At 47.1% G+C, this 18,654-nt stretch overlaps 2 protein-coding genes across 2 annotated transcripts; both read right to left on the minus strand.

Moving 5' to 3' along the window:
* Positions 1 to 2,764: 2,764 nt before the first annotated feature.
* LOC140455003 (tumor necrosis factor-like) lies at positions 2,765 to 6,761 on the minus strand. The gene is made up of 4 exons (XM_072549679.1): positions 6,310 to 6,761; positions 5,535 to 5,595; positions 5,042 to 5,107; positions 2,765 to 4,514 (listed from the first exon to the last, which is right to left on the minus strand). Exons 1-4 carry the CDS (start codon positions 6,484 to 6,486, stop codon positions 4,102 to 4,104), a joined length of 717 nt encoding a protein of 238 aa, XP_072405780.1. The 5' UTR covers positions 6,487 to 6,761; the 3' UTR covers positions 2,765 to 4,101.
* Positions 6,762 to 14,305: 7,544 nt separating this feature from the next.
* LOC140455004 (tumor necrosis factor-like) lies at positions 14,306 to 18,307 on the minus strand. Its single transcript, XM_072549681.1, has 4 exons — positions 17,856 to 18,307; positions 17,085 to 17,145; positions 16,580 to 16,645; positions 14,306 to 16,055 (listed from the first exon to the last, which is right to left on the minus strand). Exons 1-4 carry the CDS (start codon positions 18,030 to 18,032, stop codon positions 15,643 to 15,645), a joined length of 717 nt encoding a protein of 238 aa, XP_072405782.1. The 5' UTR covers positions 18,033 to 18,307; the 3' UTR covers positions 14,306 to 15,642.
* Positions 18,308 to 18,654: the final 347 nt, after the last annotated feature.

Genomic DNA, 18,654 nt, shown 5'->3' on the forward strand with positions numbered 1-18,654 from the left:
CTTGATTAGGGACAGCCAGCACGGATTTGTGAAGGGTAGGTCTTGCCTTACAAGTCTTATTGAATTCTTTGAGGAGGTGACCAAGCATGTGGATGAGGGTAGAGCAGTGGATGTAGTGTACATGGATTTTAGTAAGGCATTTGATAAGGTTCCCCATGGTAGGCTTATGCGGAAAGTCAGGAGGCATGGGATAGAGGGAAATTTGGCCAATTGGATAGAAAACTGGCTAACCGGTCGAAGGCAGAGAGTGGTGGTAGATGGTAAATATTCAGCCTGGAGCTCAGTTACAAGTGGAGTTCCGCAGGGTTCAGTTCTGGGTCCTCTGCTGTATGTAATTTTTATTAATGACTTAGATGAGGGAGTCGAAGGGTGGGTCAGTAAATTTGCAAATGATACGATGATAGGTGGAGTTGTGGACAGTGAGGAGGGCTGTTATCAGCTGCAGAGGGACTTAGATATGATGCAGAGCTGGGCTGAGGAGTGGCAGATGGAGTTCAACCCTACCAAGTGTGAGGTTGTCCATTTTGGAAGGACAAATAAGAATGCGGAATACAGGGTTAATGGTAGGGTTCTTAGTAAGGTGGAGGAACAGAGGGATCTTGGGGTCTATGTACATAGATCTTTGAAGGTTGCCACTCAGGTGGATAGAGTTTGTAAGAAGGCGTATGGAGTATTATCGTTCATTAGCAGAGGGATTGAATTCAAGAGTCGTGAAGTGATGTTACAGCTGCACAGGACTTTGGTTAGGCCACAGTTGGAGTACTGTGTGCAGTTCTGGTCGCCTCACTTTAGGAAAGATGTGGAAGCTTTGGAGAGGGTGCAGAGAAGATTTACCAGGATGTTGCCTGGAATGGAGAGCAGGTCGTACGAGGATAGGTTGAGAGTTCTCGGCCTTTTCTCCTTGGAACGGCGAAGGATGAGGGGTGACTTGATAGAGGTTTATAAGATGATCAGAGGAATAGATAGAGTAGACAGTCAGAAACTTTTTCCCCGGGTACAACAGAGTGTTACAAGGGGACATAAATTTAAGGTGAAGGGTGGAAGGTATAGGGGAGATGTCAGGGGTGGGTTCTTTACCCAGAGAGTGGTTGGGGCATGGAATGCGCTGCCCATGGGAGTGGTAGAGTCAGAATCATTGGCGACCTTTAAACGGCATTTGGATAGGTACATGGATGGGTGCTTAATCTAGGTTAGAAGTTCGGCACAACATCGTGGGCCGAAGGGCCTGTTCTGTGCTGTATTGTTCTATGTTCTATGTTCTATGTTCTATGTTCTATGTTCTATGTTGCATATAAAGTGTTTTAACACTTCCCTGGAAAAGAACAAAGGTAAATAAAGGGTTAACTCCCAAACAAGAGTTAATCCATGAGCTGCAGATTTACTGCATCTCCTTCAAGACATAGAAAGCATTTAAGTATTGGCTGTGCTGTCGGACGTTTAAATGTTTCCCTTTGAAAAACGTCTATTCTCTTGTGAACATGTGAGCCGTTCTGACATTGAGCGCTGGATGTCTGTGGTTGTGTCTCAGAGATTTGCAGTAAGTGTTTTGCTTTCTGAAATATACCACATACTTTTAACTTTTAAAATGTTCTTACACTTGGCCTGAGTACTTTTACAACAAATTCACTAATTTATCATCTTCTAAAAAACCACACTGCCAGCCTGTTGGTTATACAGTGGATATGGTTTAGTTACACTGGATTGCAAACTGAATATTTCTCAGTGTTTTGTCGAGAACCGATCTGATAGGGAAGTATTGCTTCTTCCTTCCACACTTAGACGTTACCTTCCTGTCACTGTTTCGAGCAATTTGGGCATTTTTCAAACATGGGACATAGAGTATTACAGAGCAGAAACACATTCTTCAGCTCAATATCTCTGTGCCAGTTATGATGCTCATATAAACTAATCCTATATCCCTCAGTTTCTGCCTGTTTCTTGTGTCTGCTCAAATATATCTAAACTGTTGCTTTCGTATCTGCTTCTGTCACCTCCCCTGGCAGGGCATGTCAGGCACCGACTGCACTCTGTCTGAAATCCCATCCTCACACACTTGCTTTAATCTTCTGGTTCCTGCAGTGATGTGTGGGAGACTGGAGAGATGCACATTGGAGTTGAACTGTGTACAATGTGATCTCTTTGAAACAGACCCAATTCTAATGGCTCATCAGGAGAGATGCTGAGAGGCAGGTGGTTCCACCCAGGTTGGACAGGATGTGTAACTACAGTCCCAGAATTAGGGGGATGGCCATTTCAGACAGAGATGGGGAGTAATGCCTATGTGCAGAAAGTGGGAGAAACATGAGCCAGTTTATTTGTTCAGGTATTTTCAATTTGTCATCCACATCTCATTGAATGAGACAGGAGGCTTATGGGTAGGTCACATAACTTTCTCTTTATAATTTCTTCTTTCAAGCTCTGGACTCCCTCCCTCAGATTCCCAATCTCCTCTCCCGACAAGATTACCAAGATCTGGTTTTGTTATCTCAGATTTACAATCTCCCAATCCCATAAAGTTGCCCAGCTCTAAACTGTCTATCCCAAATTCCCAGTGTGATAATCAATCAAACAGTCAGTTGGAACAGAGTAGAAAGTGGACCCTCTCATTTAAACACTGTCCAGGAACATCTCCAAACCCAAACCAATGTACAACAGCCAGAAGGAAACATTAGACACTGTTCAAATAATTTTATTAATTCCTCTTTATGTTTGCAGACATAAATATTAATATAAATAATATAAATACAACCATTGATAAATAGAATTAAATAATAACTTATATCAATCTGAAATATCTTAACATTGACAATATCATTGTCACTAAAGGACACCTATAGAACAGATGTTACAGTTTTACACAAACACTCAGTTGGTCGATGAGCTGCAATTAAATTTCAGTGGTCCCTCTGTCGAGATAGAGAATCTCTCGGCGTGCAGAGCCAATCAGATTTATTACTGGGATCTTACTGTGCATTACCCAGTCTGAAGGGTGACAAATGGAGAGTACAAGGTACAAAGGGAAGGTAACATTGCCATGAAGGAACAATCTCAACCATTCCCCTTGGATCAGAGCAGCAAAGAATCCCCTCCAACATTGACTAGGACGAAGCTGTAGGAGCACAATATAATCCCATCAGATCAGGAACAGGCCAACATTTAGTGAGCCAACATCCTGGTGTTTGCTGAATGTTCTGTCACCATTTGAATTGCAGTGCTGACCATATGGACTCAAGGGAGGGAAGATTCTGTGAAGATTTGACCAATCACATTGTTCGAGGTAGAAAGCCAATGCCCAGCTGAGAACGTGCTTTGGCATTCCTCACCCAACAGCGAACTCAATCAACTTGCTTCATTTTTCACAAAGATAGCAGTGATCCTTTGGAATGTAAATCAATAATGAGGAATAGACCATACTCCACAAGGACCAGTACCTGGTCTCAGGGAATAATCAGTCTGAATATCAGACCCAGGATCCTGGATTTCATTTTCACTCCAGGGATAGACAAACAAATTTCTACCTGAGGAGGACAAATTCAAATAAAGTGAGCAACAGAAAACACAATTTAAATAGGAAATAAATTATACGATCTGTGAGGCTTTGTGTTCACGTCAATCAGAAACAGCAGATTTGGAATGCAATTTCTGAACAACTCTCTTCACATTGTTCCAATCGAATTCACTCATCCAACAGGATCAATGTTACACAGCAGTGAAGCACCTCCACCTGGGCCCAGTGTTAAAGGGATGTTAGAAGCAGGGACATTATCGTGACAGGTGGAGGCCATTCAATCCCTCAAGCCTAGATGTTAGCTGGAGACAAGCACAGATTCCCTGACCAATGCCATTCTGTGCTTTGTACAAAGCTGGAATTGCAACATTGAAAATTTACTCTGATACTTCACTGCACCACCCAATCCTCAAAGCCACACACATCTGACACCTTCTGTTGTTGCAAACTCTTGAAATAAAATGCAAGAGAAATTAATCTCGTTTGTGCACAATTAACAATAAGAAGACAATGTGTCATTGTCAGTTTTCACTGAATTTCAATTTGAAATTCTTGATCAGTCATTGATAATCAATGTGCATGTCCCAGGAAAATTATACAGCAAATATTCCAAAGAAAGTCTTCCCTTCGGACGTGTCTACATATCCCGTTGTCTCCTCGTTAACCCTGGAGAAGATCTGATCTCCCTCCAGGAACTCAAAGATGGCTCCCTGGTAGGAGGTTTTGTACCAGGGCTCCTTGCGTTGGTGAGTGTGACAGGCGGATTTGGTGGCTTTCAGTAGAATGGATTCCTCGGGATAACTTGGCGACAGCTTGGAGAGTTCGTGGCTCAGGTAGACGGCCTGGGGCTGACACTCCATGCTGTGGAAGACCACCTGGGTGTAGACAAAGTATTGTCCAGGCCTCTTGATGATGAGATGGTTGTCCCTGAACTCCAGGCCCTCGGTGAAGGTGGAATCACTCTCATTTTGCCAAATCACGGTCCCTCCTTTGCTGGTTGGGGAAGCTGAGGGGTCAGAGGTGGGAGAGATAGAGAAGAGACCATGAGGATCAAACAAAGAGAAATAACTAGCCCACATTGATGTAGCACCAGGCATGGCTTGTGGATATGGTAAAGCACTTTACAACCAATGAGGTGCTATTGAAGGCGTAATTGTGCAATTTCAGGAAATGGAGCCATCACTTTGTGCACAGTAAGTTCCCACGATTTACCATGGGAAAGAAACTGGACGGTCTGCATCTTAATTGGAAACTAAGCTCCCTTGTCACCCTGACCCACAGAGAGGCCGGTCACAGGAGGATTTCATCTCTGATGCCTGTGCAGCTGTCTCTGTGTTCAGATGAACCAATTCACACCACAAACCCTTCTCTTTGCCCAGGACCCTGTTATCTCCCACTCTCCTCCTCCAATGCTCTCTCCACATTGCATTATTGATAAAGAGAGTTAGCACCTTCCCAACCCACCCCTGCACCCTCCCAGCTGCTGGGGCCTATTCTCTAGAGGATGCTGTCACATTGAGAACAGTTGTGTACCTGTCAGGTGAGCTGCGATTCTCGGCCGGGGGTCACTCCCCACCTGCTTCATGAGAAGGGGCAAACCTGGAAATGGAAAAGACAAAAACTCAGACCCTGCTGGATCACCCACAGAGCACAGACTGACAGACACAGAGAGGGGGAGGGGAGGGGGGGAGGTGAAGGGACAGATAGACAGGTGGGCTCATGAGAGGAAAGAGTGTATGAGATCCAAATGGAAAAGGCTGGAGAAACTCAGCAGGTCTGGCAGCATGGGTGGGAGGAGACTCCGAGAGAACATCTCGAGTCCAGTATTGCTGCAATCTGAGAGAGTTTGTGGGAAAGACTGAGAGGGAGTCAGGAAAACAGACAAATCGCTCAAGGACAACAATGATAAAGGGAGAATGGTGCAGCAATGTTAGGAAAGATATTGATGAAAATATTAATGAGGAATGTCCCAGAGGGTGAGGGAGAGATGGGTCCGAGAAACAGCACTGATCCTGACAGCACTTACCGCTGGTCTGAGCCGCTGTTGTCAGTGAGGGATGGGAGACTTCCAGCTTTGATCTCGAACCCTGAAGGAATTCAACAAGAACAAGGGTTAAGATGTGAAATTGACTCGAGATTCCGCTCCACCGAACAGGAGTTGGTGCCCAACCCAGGGCTGCGGCTGGGTGGGCTTTAGGGACCACCCGGTGTTGGACAGAAACACAATGTGATCCAGGCGATTGGAGACACTGACTCGGTTGGAGTCCCTGTGTTGGACACTGTCCAGGACAGACAGGATACCCTGGAGAGCCGGAGTGACCCAGCCAGCCTATTCCCCATCCCCACGGTGTACAGACACACGCTGACCCCATACAGACTGGCTGAGTGACCCCCCTCCCCCCAGCCCCCCGTCACTCTCAGAGGGACAGCTGCCAGACTCTGCTTGTCCTTTAGTAGCGCCGGCAGCACAGACTGAGAGAGCCGCCTTTATCCGGCGGCTCCCATAGAACAGGGAGCAGTTCCAACAGTTCCCTCAGCTCAGGCTGGGCACTGAGCAGGGTCCTGGGGGAAAATCGCTCTCGCTGTTGGAGAGACTGCAGTTAAAGGGCCGGCCTGGCTGAAGCGCTGGGGGTCAGTTTGCTGTTTCGCTGCAGAGTTGCAGCACGAACTGAGAGTGAAATCCCTTCAACAGCTTGAAGTGCCCGCTTCCAAACAAGTCCCTGTCCCCGGGGGCAATGCAAGCGGCAAGTGGAAGGCGAGCGCTAGTCCCCAAGAACACCCTCCCCAAGGCAGATCCTCACCTGGTTTGAAGGGAACACTCCAAACTGAAGCAGGAAGAGAAAGGTCGATAGCAGCAACAAGCCGAGGACAGCGAGTGTGCACAGAGCCCGCCAGAAACAGCTTGTGTTGGAGCCTGACTCCCTGATGGGCAGCAGCCCCCCATTCTCCAGCTCCAAGAACTTGGCCTCAGTGTCCATGCTGTCAGGGGGCAGAGGGAACTCGCTGGGCTCAGTCTCTCTCGGGTCCACTCAGGCTCTGTCTGAGGGTCTCTGTCTCTCTCTCTCTCTCTCTCTCTCAGGGAGGGAGCTGCCTGCTCTATAACTGCTGCTGCTCCTCACTAACACCTCTTTATAACCAGCAGCAGCAGCACAGTCACTGCTGGCTGTGATGAAATGGAATGGGAAATCCCCAGGCAGAAACAGCAGCGATTGGAAAGCGATCACTCTCCAGATCGAATGTGGGACTGGCTCTGTCTAACTCTCAGCCAACGTGGAACGACAGCAGTTTCTCCCAAAACCGGGACATCCTGTCGGTTACCCAAAGTGGGCCCCAGCAATTCCCCCAGTCTCTCCATGTCTCCCCCATGGGCTCCTGGCTCTCACTGGGAACAATGACAGAGGGAGGAGGTAGAGAGATGGAGGGAGAGCACAGCACTAACTTTATTACAGAAATAATCGGTTCTGTCATAGTGTGGGGCAGACCCACCGACAGTGGATAACGAATTAAATGAGAGAAAGATCAAGCTGAACAGAAACATACCATGCTGAAAGATGTGTGACTGGTCAGATGGTGGGACAAAACCCGAAAGCAGCAGCAAAGTGAAAAACGAACAGATCTCTCAGGTGGACAAAATGAGACTCTCTGATCAAACCAAGGAAAGTTCTCCGGGTCATGAAACAGCAGCAGAGCGAGGGCCATCAGTGTTGATCACCCAGAGAGTGAGAATGGGGAGTTCAACACACAGAATAAGGAACATGGAACAATAACACAGCAGCTCATTCACCTTCCATCTTTACTGTGGGGGAAACAAACACCTTCCACTGGGAGATGGACATCAGGGTGGGCAATGGGTGGAGGAACCTGGGGAGATTATCATCAGGAGGGAAGTGATACTGAACACAGTGAGAGAGCTGTGGGAGGGACACTCCTAGTTCCTAATGGACTTCACAACAAGGTCCTCACAGCAGCACTAATACAGCAGGAGATTTGTTGGTGTGAATTTTCCAGGATTCCCCAGATTCTGGAAGTGTTCCATCAGACTGCAAAGCAGCATATGTCCTGCCTGTATTCCAGAAGGGAAAGTATTGGAGAGTTAGCCTGATATCTGTCATGGGAACACTGATGGAATCGATGACTCAAGTGGTTCTCGCTGTGTATCTGAAATACTCCAGATAGTGAGGAAGAGCCAGCAAGGGGTTTGTGAAAGGGAAAGAAAGTTTAGTCAGTGTCTTCGAATTAGTGGAAGGAGTACATTGGGCAGTGGGTAAAGGGGAGGTCCCTGACGCACTGTACCTGGATTAGACAGAATGCTGATTTGGGTTAATTTGATTAATTCTTTTCAGATGTACCTGAGTGCAATGAAAAGTGTGAATACTCTCACTGATGATGTTGCCTAGTCATGGTGATGAAACATCTGAAAACAAACCTTCCAGCTCATTGAGCGAACTAACGTACATATGAGAGGTCCAATCAGCAGTCTATTCACAGCGGGAAAGAAGATGTCCTTGACCCTTTTGGCACTAACCTTTCACCTTTGAATCTCCGGGGTGACTGAAGAAGTTGGGAGTGATGATAACTGGGATGGGAGGGCTCTTTGATACCGGCTGCCTTTTCACAGAGATGAGAAGTGTCGATGGAGTCAATGGATGGATGGGTGGTTTGTGGGAGGGTCTGGGCTATATCCACAACTGGTGTCACATCAATGTGATTGAGACTGATCGCAGTGCATGATAAAGGGCTCAGGCATATAGGGCTGGGGCAAAATCAATTCGGTACACTGTAAAACCAAGTAAAAATGCTATTCTTCAGTGAGACCGGCCTCTTAGGTGAGACCAATCTGGAATAATGTGTACAGTTTCAGTCTCTGTATTGAAAGGAGAATGTAAATAGAACATAGAACATAGCACAATACAGCACAGAACAGGCCTTTCGGCCCACGATGTTGTGCCGATCATGTGTTCTTGCTTAAACACCTACCCATGTACCTATCCAATTGCCGCTTAAAGGTCACCAATGATTCTGACTCTGCCACTCCCACAGGCAGTGCATTCCATGCCCCAACCACTCTCTGAGTAAAGAACCTATCTCTGATATCCCCCCAAAACCTTTCACCCTTCACCTTGAATTTATGTCCCCTTGTAACACTCTGTTGTACCCAGGGAAAAAGTCTCTGACTGTCTACTCTATCTATTCCCCTGATCATCTTATAAACCTCTATCAAGTCACCCCTCTTCCTTCGCCGTTCCAATGAGAAAAGGCCGAGAACTCTCAACCTATCCTCATACGACCTATTCTCCATTCCAGGCAACATCCTGGTAAATCTCCTCTGCACCCTCTCCAAATCTTCCACATCTTTCCTAAAGTGAGGCGACCAGAACTGCACACAGGACTCCAAATGTGGCCTTACCAAGGTCCTGTACAGCTGCAACATCACCACGCGACTCTTGAATTCAATCCCTCTGCTAATGAACACTAATACACCATAGGCCTTCTTACAAGCTCTATCCACCTGAGTGGCAACTTTCAAAGATCTATGAACATCGACCCCAAGATCCCTCTGCTCCTCCCCGTACTAAGAACCCTACCGTTAACCCTATATTCCGCATTCTTATTTGGCCTTCCAAAACGGACAACCTCACACTTGACAGGGTTGAACTCCATCTGCCACTCCTCAGCCCAGCTCTGCATCATATCTAAGTCCCTTTGCAGCCAACAACAGCCCTCCTCACTATCCACAAATCCACCAATCTTCGTATCGTCTGCAAATTTACTGACCCACCCTTCGACTCCCTCTTCCAAGTCATTTATAAAAATTACAAACAGCAGAGGACCCAGAACTGATCCCTGCGGAACTCCACTTGTAACTCGGCTCCAGGCTGAATATTTACCATCTACCACCACTCTCTGACTTCGACCGGTTAGCCAGTTCTCTATCCAACTGGCCAAATTCCCCTCTATCCCATGCCTCCTGACTTTCCGCATAAGCCTATCATAGGGAACCTTATCAAATGCCTTACTAAAATCCATGTACACTACATCCACTTCTCTACCCTCATCCACATGCTTGGTCACCTCCTCAAAGAATTCAATAAGACTTGTAAGGCAAGACCTACCCTTCACCTACCCTGCTGGCTGTCCCTAATCAAGCAGTGTCTTTCCAGATACTCATAAATCCTATCCCTCAGTACCCTTTCCATTACTTTGCCTATCACCAAAGTTAGACTAACTGCCCTCTAATTCCCGGGGTTATCCCTATTCACTTTTTTGGACAGGGGCACAGCATTCGCCACTCTCCATTCCCCTGGTACCACCCCCTGTTGACAGTGAAGACAAAAAGATCATTGCCAACCATTCTGCAATTTCCTCTCTTGCTTCCCACAAAATCCTAGGATATATCCCGTCAGGCCCGGGGGACTTGTCTATCCTCAAGTTTTTCAAAATGCCCAACACATCTTCCTTCCTAACAAGTATTGCCAGTCCATTTCATACCCTCCTCTTCAACAATACAGTACCTCTCATTTGTAAATACTGAAGAAATATACTCATTCAAGACCTCTCCTATCTCTTCTAACTCAATACACAGTCTCCCACTGCTGTCCTTGATCGGACCTACCCTCGTTCTCGTCATTCTCATGTTTCTCACATACGCATAAAAGGCCTTGGGGTTATCCTTGATTCTACCTGCCAAAGATTTTTCATGCCCTCTCTTAGTTCTCCTAATCCCTTTCTTCAGCTCCCTCCTGGCTATCCTGTAGCCCTCCAACGCTCTGTCTGAACCTTGTTTCCTCAACCTTATGTAAGCCTCCATCTGCCTCTTTGCTAGACACTCAACCTCACTCATCAACCAAGGTTCCCTCACACGACCATCTCTTTCCTGCCTGACAGGTACATACATATCAAGGACACGTCATATCTGTTCATGGAAAAAGTTCCACATTTCATCGACATCCTTACCTGACAGCCTGTGCTCCCAACTTATGCTCCTCAGATCCTGTCTTGCAGCATCATATTTGCCCTTCCCCCAATTGTAAATCCTACCCTGTTGCACGCACCTATCTCTCTCCATAACCAAGGTGAAAGTCACAGAATTGTGGTCACCATCACTAAAATATTCACCACTAACAGTCAGCCGATCACGTGTCCCGGCTCGTTACCAAGTACCAAATCCAATATGGCCTCCCCTCTCGTCGGACAATCTTCATACTGAGTGTGGCGGCGGATTGCAAAGTGACCATCTGCAGGAACTGCAAACAGGAGGGTCACTTGACTAAGGACTGTCAGGAAGAAAAGAGCTGCAACCTGTGCGGAGAGGCGGGCCACATGTATAAGACCTGCCCAAGACGGGGGGGTGCCCCACTTACGCACAGAGGGCTGGAGGTGGCAATGTGAGCTGTGGACCCCCAAAGACCAGTAAGGTCCACCCGGACAGCAGGGAAACGGAGTCTGGTAGCACCCAGAAAGAAGAACAGGCTGGACTGGAGGAGGCGGCAGCCAGCGGGGAGACACAGCAGCTGATCCTAGCTCTAGCCGGGCAGATGGAAGAAATGGAGGAGGAGGTAATCAAGCAGGCGGAGGAGTGGATACCTGTTAAAAACAGGAAGAGGAAATCTTGCCAGGCCCCCAAAGCCTCCCAGCAAAAGGGGAAAAGACAGCTGCACGAGGGAGGAACGGCCAGCTCTTCGGAGGGGGAAGATGGACGCAAAGAAGGCCATCACCACCAGAAGAAGAGACAGAGCGCCGTCGGTAAAGAGGAGGGCATTTCCTCCCAACCAGGAAACAACGGACCCCCCGAAGTCCACCCTCCACCCAGTGAGAACCAGGGGGGTACCCACTGCCCCACAACTACAGGCAACCGAGAGCTGTGATCCTCTGACAGTCCCATTGTCAGACACAGAACTGGACAGTGAGGACCCTTGCCTTGGCTCAATGACACCAGAGCGGGTAAATGACCGCAGTGAGGAGCTGGATAGCTACCTCAGCCCAGCGAAGGTCCAGCAGTTCGTGCTTACCTTGGGGATGTAGACAGCCACCCCAGAGACAGGACAGTCATATGGACAATGGTAACCCCATAAGCTGGGGGTTAAAGAAGTTTCATTTGCAGGGCACCCACTCAGTAGGTGGGTTCCGCTGAAGCCACAGCCAAATACCAAGAGACTGGAAAGTTAATAAAGGTAACTGTTAATAGGATAACTGTGAATTCGATTAATTCAATTTGGTCTTTGTAATGTTAAGACATGCAATGTATATAACTATGAACGACATGGAAAATTGTACAAGTACCAAAGATTTATTTACATGAATAAAGTATATTTTGAAATTAAAAATAAATCTTCATACCGAGTTAGAATGTGTTGGAGGAGCTGTGAGACTGATACCTGGAATGAACAGGTTGTTGTCTGAATATCGCTTGTTCAGGTTGAACCTGCTTTCACTGAGAGTGAGAGGTGAGTCCTGCTTTGGATCCAGACAAAGGCCCATTCGTGAATGGGAGGAGAAGGAGTTTATCAAGATGGAACCCAAGCCCTACTTCCCTGAGAATTGGAAAGCCCTACATCCCAACCCTGGTCAGATTGACCTTGATGAGTATGTATTTCCATTCACTGAACACCCCTTCCTGTAAAACAGTATTCTGCAAGTGCCTTTCTAGAAATGGGGAAGGTAAGTCAAAAGCCGAGCTATCTTGGACAGGAATAATTTCTCATAATGGAGCCGTGTTAGTCTGAGTTAGCCTGACACATTCTCAGAGTGCTGGATTAGTGGTGCTGGAAGAGCACAGCAGTTCAGGCAGCAGCCAACGAGCAGCGAAATCAACGTTTCGGGCAAAAGCCCTTCATCAGGAATAAAGGCAGTGAGCCTGAAGCATGGAGACATAAGCTAGAGGAGGATGGGGGTTGGGAGAGAGTAGCATAGAGTATTCTTGTAGAGTGAGGAGGAAAACTTCTTCAAGGCATTCTTGTCGAGAGAGGAGACATTCTCAGAGTGCATCTGTCTGAGGCAGAGTGGGTGATAGTTTCTCATTCACACACCATTCCTCATGACAGAACAGGGTGTGGGGCAATTCCTGTTGGCTAGAAGTGAAATTTAAGTTTCTGCAAGTGTTTGGCCAAACAGTGGGTTAAGCGTGTTATTTGTGTGAGCTGTGCTCAGCTGAGAATGGTGTATCTACAGGGATGGCTGGGAACCGATGGAAACAGTCAGGAAAACAAGCTGTGCCTGACGGTCAGATTCTCACAGGCTGACTCCATGGACAGGAACGTTTGATTTCCTGGGAGCACAAAGATGAGTGCATGAGCCGAGTTTGATGAGAGCATGACATGTTGCATATAAAGTGTTTGAACAGTTCCCTGGAAAACAACAAAGGTAAAGAAAGGGTTAACTCCCAAACAAGAGTTAATCCATGAGCTGCAGCTTTACTGCATCTCCTTCAAGACACAGAAAACATTTAAGTATTGGCTGTCCTGTCGGATGTTTAAATGTTTCCCTTTGAAAAACTTCTATTCTCTTGTGAACATGTGAGCCGTTCTGACATTGAGTGCTGGATGTCTGTGGTTGTGGCTCAGAGATTTGCAGTAAGTGTTTTGCTTTCTGAAATACACCACATACTTTTAACTTTTAAACAGTTCTTACAGTTGGCCTGAGTACTTTTACAACAAACTCACTAATTTATCATCTTCCAAAAAACCACTCTGCCAGCCTGTTGGTTTTTCAGTGGATATGGTTTAGTGACACTGGATTGCAAATTGAAAATTTCTCAGTGTTTTATCGAGAACCGATCTGGGAGGGAAAGTATTGCTTCTTCCTTCCACACTTAGACGTTACCTTCCTGTCACTGTTTCGAGCAATTTGGGCATTTTTCAAACATGGGACATAGAATATTACAGAGCAGAAACACATTCTTCAGCTCAATATCTCTGTGCCAGTTATGATGCTCATATAAACTAATCCTATATCCCTCAGTTTCTGCCTGTTTCTTGTGTCTGCTCAAATATCTCTAAACTGTTGCTTTCGTATCTGCTTGTGTCACCTCCCCTGGCTGGGCATGTCAGGCACCGACTGCACTCTGTCTGAAATCCCATCCTCACACACTTGCTTTAATCTTCTGGTTCCTGCAGTAATGTGTGGGAGACTGGAGAGATGGTCATTGGAGTTGAACTGTGTACAATGTGATCTCTTTGAAACAGACCCAATTCTAATGGCTCATCAGGAGAGATGCTGAGAGGCAGGTGGTTCCACCCAGGTTGGACAGGATGTGTAACTACAGTCCCAGAATTAGGGGGATGGCCATTTCAGACAGAGATGGGGAGAAATGCCTATGTGCAGAAAGTGGGAGAAACATGAGCCAGTTTATTTGTTCAGGTATTTTCAATTTGTCATCCACATCTCATTGAAAGAGACAGGAGGCTTATGGGTAGGTCACATGACTTTCTCTTTATAATTTCTTCTTTCAAACTCTGGACTCCCTCCCTCAGATTCCCAATCTCCTCTCCCGACAAGATTACCAATATCTGGTTTAGTTATCTCAGATTTACAATCTCGCAATCCCATAAAGTTGCCCAGCTCTAAACTGTCTATCCCAAATTCCCAGTGTGATAATCAATCAAACAGTCAGTTGGAACAGAGTAGAAAGTGGACCCTCTCATTTAAACACTGTCCAGGAACATCTCCAAACCCAAACCAATGTACAACAGCCAGAAGGAAACATTAGACAATCTTCAAATAATTTTATTAATTCCTCTTTATGTTTGCAGACATAAATATTAATATAAATAATATAAATACAACCATTGATAAATAGAATTAAATAATAACTTATATCAATCTGAAATATCTTAACATTGACAATATCATTGTCACTAAAGGACACCTATAGAACAGATGTTACAGTTTTACACAAACACTCAGGTTGGTCTATGAGCTGCAATTAAATTTCAGTGGTCCCTCATTCGAGACAGAGAATCTCTCGGCATGCAGCGACAATCAGATTTATTACTGGAATCTTACTGTGCATTGCCCATTCTGAAGGGTGACCAATGGAGAGTACAAGGTACAAAGGGAAGGTAACATTGCCATGAAGGAACAATCTCAACCATTCCCCTTGGATCAGAGCAGCAAACAATCCCCTCCAACATTGACTAGGACGAAGCTGTAGGAGCACAATATCGTCCCATCAGATCAGGAACAGGCCAACATTTAGTGAGCCAACATCTTGGTGTTTGCTGAATGTTCTGTCACCATTTGAATTGCAGTGCTGACCATATGGACTCAAGGGAGGGAAGATTCTGTGAAGATTTGACCAATCACATTGTTCGAGGAAGAAAGCCAATGCCCAGCTGAGAACGTGCTTTGGCATTCCTCACCCAACAGCGAACTCAATCAACTTGCTTCATTTTTCACAAAGATAGCAGTGATCCTTTGGAATGTAAATCAATAATGAGGAATAGACCATACTCTACAAGGACCAGTACATGGTCTCAGGGAATAATCAGTCTGAATATCAGACCCAGGATCCTGGATTTCATTTTCACTCCAGGGATAGACAAACAAATTTCTACCTGAGGAGGACAAATTCAAATAAAGTGAGCAACAGAAAACACAATTTAAATAGGAAATAAATTATACGATCTGTGAGGCTTTGTGTTCATATCAATCAGAAACAGCAGATTTGGAATGCAATTTCTGAACAACTCTCTTCACATTGTTCCAATCGAATTCACTCACCCAACAGGATCAATGTTACACAGCAGTGAAGCACCTCCACCTGGGCCCAGTGTTAAAGGGATGTTAGAAGCAGGGACATTATAGTGACAGGTGGAGGCCAGTAAATCCATCAAACCTAGATGTTAGCTGGAGACAAGCACAGATTCCCTGACCAATACCATTCTGTGCTTTGTACAAAGCTGAAATTGCATCACTGAAAATTTACTCTGATACTTCACTGCACCACCAATCCTCAAAGCCACACACATCTGACACATTCTGTTGTTGCAAACTCTTGAAATCAAATACAACAGAAATTAATCTAGTTTGTGCACAATTAACAATAAGAAGACAATGTGTCTTTGTCAGTTTGCGATGAATTTCAATTTGAAATTCTTGATCAGTCATTGATAATCAATGTGCATGTTCCAGGAAAATTATACAGCAAATATTCCAAAGAAAGTCTTCCCTTCGGACGTGTCTACATATCCCGTTGTCTCCTCGTTAACCCTGGAGAAGATCTGATCTCCCTCCAGGAACTCAAAGATGGCTCCCTGGTAGGAGGTTTTGTACCAGGGCTCCTTGCGTTGGTGAGAGTGGCAGGCGGATTTGGTGGCTTTCAGTAGAATGGCTTCCTCGGGATAACTTGGCGACAGCTTGGTGAGTTCGTGGCTCAGGTAGACAGCCTGGGGCTGACACTCCATGCTGTGGAAGACCACCTGGGTGTAGACAAAGTACTGTCCAGGCCTCTTGATGATGAGCCTGTTGTCCCTGAACTCCAGGCCCTCGGTGAAGGTGGAATCACTCTCATTTTGCCAAATCACGGTCCCTCCTTTGCTGGTTGGGGAAGCTGAGGGGGCAGGGGTGGGAGAGAGAGGGAAGACACCATGAGGATCAAACAAAGAGAAATAACTAGCCCACATTGATGTAGCACCAGGATATGGTGGATACGGTAAAGCACTTTACAACCAAGGAGGTGTTACTGAAGGAGCAATTGTATTATTTCAGGAAATGGAGCCATCACTTTGTGCACAGTAAGATCCCACGATTTACCATGGGAAAGAAACTGGACGGTCTGCATCTTAATTGGAAACTGAGCTCCCTTGTCACCCTGACCCATAGAGAGGCCGGTCACAGTAGGATTTCATCTCTGATGCCTGTGCTGCTGTCTCTGTGTTCAGATGAACCAATTCACACCACAACCCCTTCTCTTTGCCCAGGACCCTGTTATCTCCCACTCTCCTCCTCCAATGCTCTCTCCACATTACATTATTAATAAAGAGAGTTAGCACCTTCCCAACCCACCCCTGCACCCTCCCAGCTGCTGGGGCCTATACTCTAGAGGATGCTGTCACATTGAGAACAGTTCTGTACCTGTCAGGTGAGCTGCGATTCTCGGCCGGGGGTCACTCCCCACCTGCTTCATGAGAAGGGGCAAACCTGGAAATGGAAAAGACAAAAACTCAGACCCTGCTGGATCACCCACAGAGCACAGACTGACAGACACAGAGAGGGGTGGGGGGAGGGGGGGAGGGAGGGAGGTGAAGGAGGGACAGATAGACAGGTGGGCTCATGAGAGGAAAGAGTGTATGAGATCCAAATGGAAAAGGCTGGAGAAACTCAGCAGGTCTGGCAGCATGTGTGGGAGGAGACTCCGAGAGAACATCTCGAGTCCAGTATTGCTGCAATCTGAGAGAGTTTGTGGGAAAGACTGAGAGGGAGTCAGGAAAACAGACAAATCGCTCAAGGACAACAATGATAAAGGGAGATTGGTGCAGCAATGTTAGGAAAGATATTGATGAAAATATTAATGAGGAATGTCCCAGAGGGTGAGGGAGAGATGGGTCCGAGAAACAGCACTGATCCTGACAGCACTTACCGCTGGTCTGAGCCGCTGTTGTCAGTGAGGGATGGGAGACTTCCAGCTTTGATCTTGAACCCTGAAGGAATTCAACAAGAACAAGGGTTAAGATGTGAAATTGACTCGAGATTCCGCTCCACCGAACAGGAGTTGGTGCCCAACCCAGGGCTGCGGCTGGGTGGGCTTTAGGGACCACCCGGTGTTGGACAGAAACACAATGTGATCCAGGCGATTGGAGACACTGACTCGGTTGGAGTCCCTGTGTTGGACACTGTCCAGGACAGACAGGATACCCTGGAGAGCCGGAGTGACCCAGCCAGCCTATTCCCCATCCCCACTGTGTACAGACACACGCTGACCCCATACAGACTGGCTGAGTGACCCCCCCCCAGCCCCCCGTCACTCTCAGAGGGACAGCTGCCAGACTCTGCTTGTCCTTTAGTAGCGCCGGCAGCACAGACTGAGAGAGCCGCCTTTATCCGGCGGCTCCCATAGAACAGGGAGCAGTTCCAACAGTTCCCTCAGCTCAGGCTGGGCACTGAGCAGGGTCCTGGGGGAAAATCACTCTCGCTGTTGGAGAGACTGCAGTTAAAGGGCCGGCCTGGCTGAAGCGCTGGGGGCCAGTTTGCTGTTTCGCTGCAGAGTTGCAGCACGAACTGAGAGTGAAATCCCTTCAACAGCTTGAAGTGCCCGCTTCCAAACAAGTCCCTGTCCCCGGGGGCAATGCAAGCGGCAAGTGGAAGGCGAGCGCTCGTCTCCAAGAACACCCTCCCCAAGGCAGATCCTCACCTGGTTTGAAGGGAACACTCCAAACTGAAGCAGGAAGAGAAAGGTCGATAGCAGCAACAAGCCGAGGACAGCGAGTGTACACAGAGCCCGCCAGAAACAGCTTGTGTTGGAGCCTGACTCCCTGATGGGCAGCAGCCCCCCATTCTCCAGCTCCAAGAACTTGGCCTCAGTGTCCATGCTGTCAGGGGGCAGAGGGAACTCGCTGGGCTCAGTCTCTCTCGGGTCCACTCAGGCTCTGTCTGAGGGTCTCTGTCTCTCTCTCTCTCTCTCTCTCTCAGGGAGGGAGCTGCCTGCTCTATAACTGCTGCTGCTCCTCACTAAAACCTCTTTATAACCAGCAGCAGCAGCACAGTCACTGCTGGCTGTGATGAAATGGAATGGGAAATCCCCAGGCAGAAACAGCAGCGATTGGAAAGCGATCACTCTCCAGATCGAATGTGGGACTGGCTCTGTCTAACTCTCAGCCAACGTGGAACGACAGCAGTTTCTCCCAAAACCGGGACATCCTGTCGGTTACCCAAAGTGGGTCCCAGCAATTCCCCAGTCTCTCCATGTCTCCCCCATGGGCTCATATCTTGGGCAGGCGAGGGGTGAGATGTTTTTTTCTTACTTCAAGTAAATGCTTTCTTGAAAAAATCTCATCACCTGCATACACCGTCTTTGAAGGAGCTGTGCTCTCTACATTAGCAAATGCGGAATCAAACAAACATTGGAGTTTGATTCTATGCAACAGCCAACCCAAAGGTCCTTGGTATTTGGACCTGGTTGTATTTACATACAGTTGATGCACCTGGAGGAC

This window comes from Chiloscyllium punctatum, chromosome 30 (genome assembly GCF_047496795.1).
Source record: "Chiloscyllium punctatum isolate Juve2018m chromosome 30, sChiPun1.3, whole genome shotgun sequence".
Lineage (NCBI taxonomy): Eukaryota > Metazoa > Chordata > Chondrichthyes > Orectolobiformes > Hemiscylliidae > Chiloscyllium > Chiloscyllium punctatum.

Bases quoted from the DNA above. Each gene is read 5' to 3' on its own strand.
- LOC140455003 (XM_072549679.1), bottom strand. From the start codon at position 6,486: ATGGACACTGAGGCCAAGTTCTTGGAGCTGGAGAATGGGGGGCTGCTG. The intron at 5,596-6,309 runs GTGAGGATCTGC...GAATTCCTTCAG, and splicing joins GAGTGTTCCCTTCAAACCAG to GGTTCGAGATCAAAGCTGGA. The intron at 5,108-5,534 runs GTAAGTGCTGTC...TTCCATTTCCAG, and splicing joins AACAGCGGCTCAGACCAGCG to GTTTGCCCCTTCTCATGAAG.
- LOC140455004 (XM_072549681.1), bottom strand. From the start codon at position 18,032: ATGGACACTGAGGCCAAGTTCTTGGAGCTGGAGAATGGGGGGCTGCTG. The intron at 17,146-17,855 runs GTGAGGATCTGC...GAATTCCTTCAG, and splicing joins GAGTGTTCCCTTCAAACCAG to GGTTCAAGATCAAAGCTGGA. The intron at 16,646-17,084 runs GTAAGTGCTGTC...TTCCATTTCCAG, and splicing joins AACAGCGGCTCAGACCAGCG to GTTTGCCCCTTCTCATGAAG.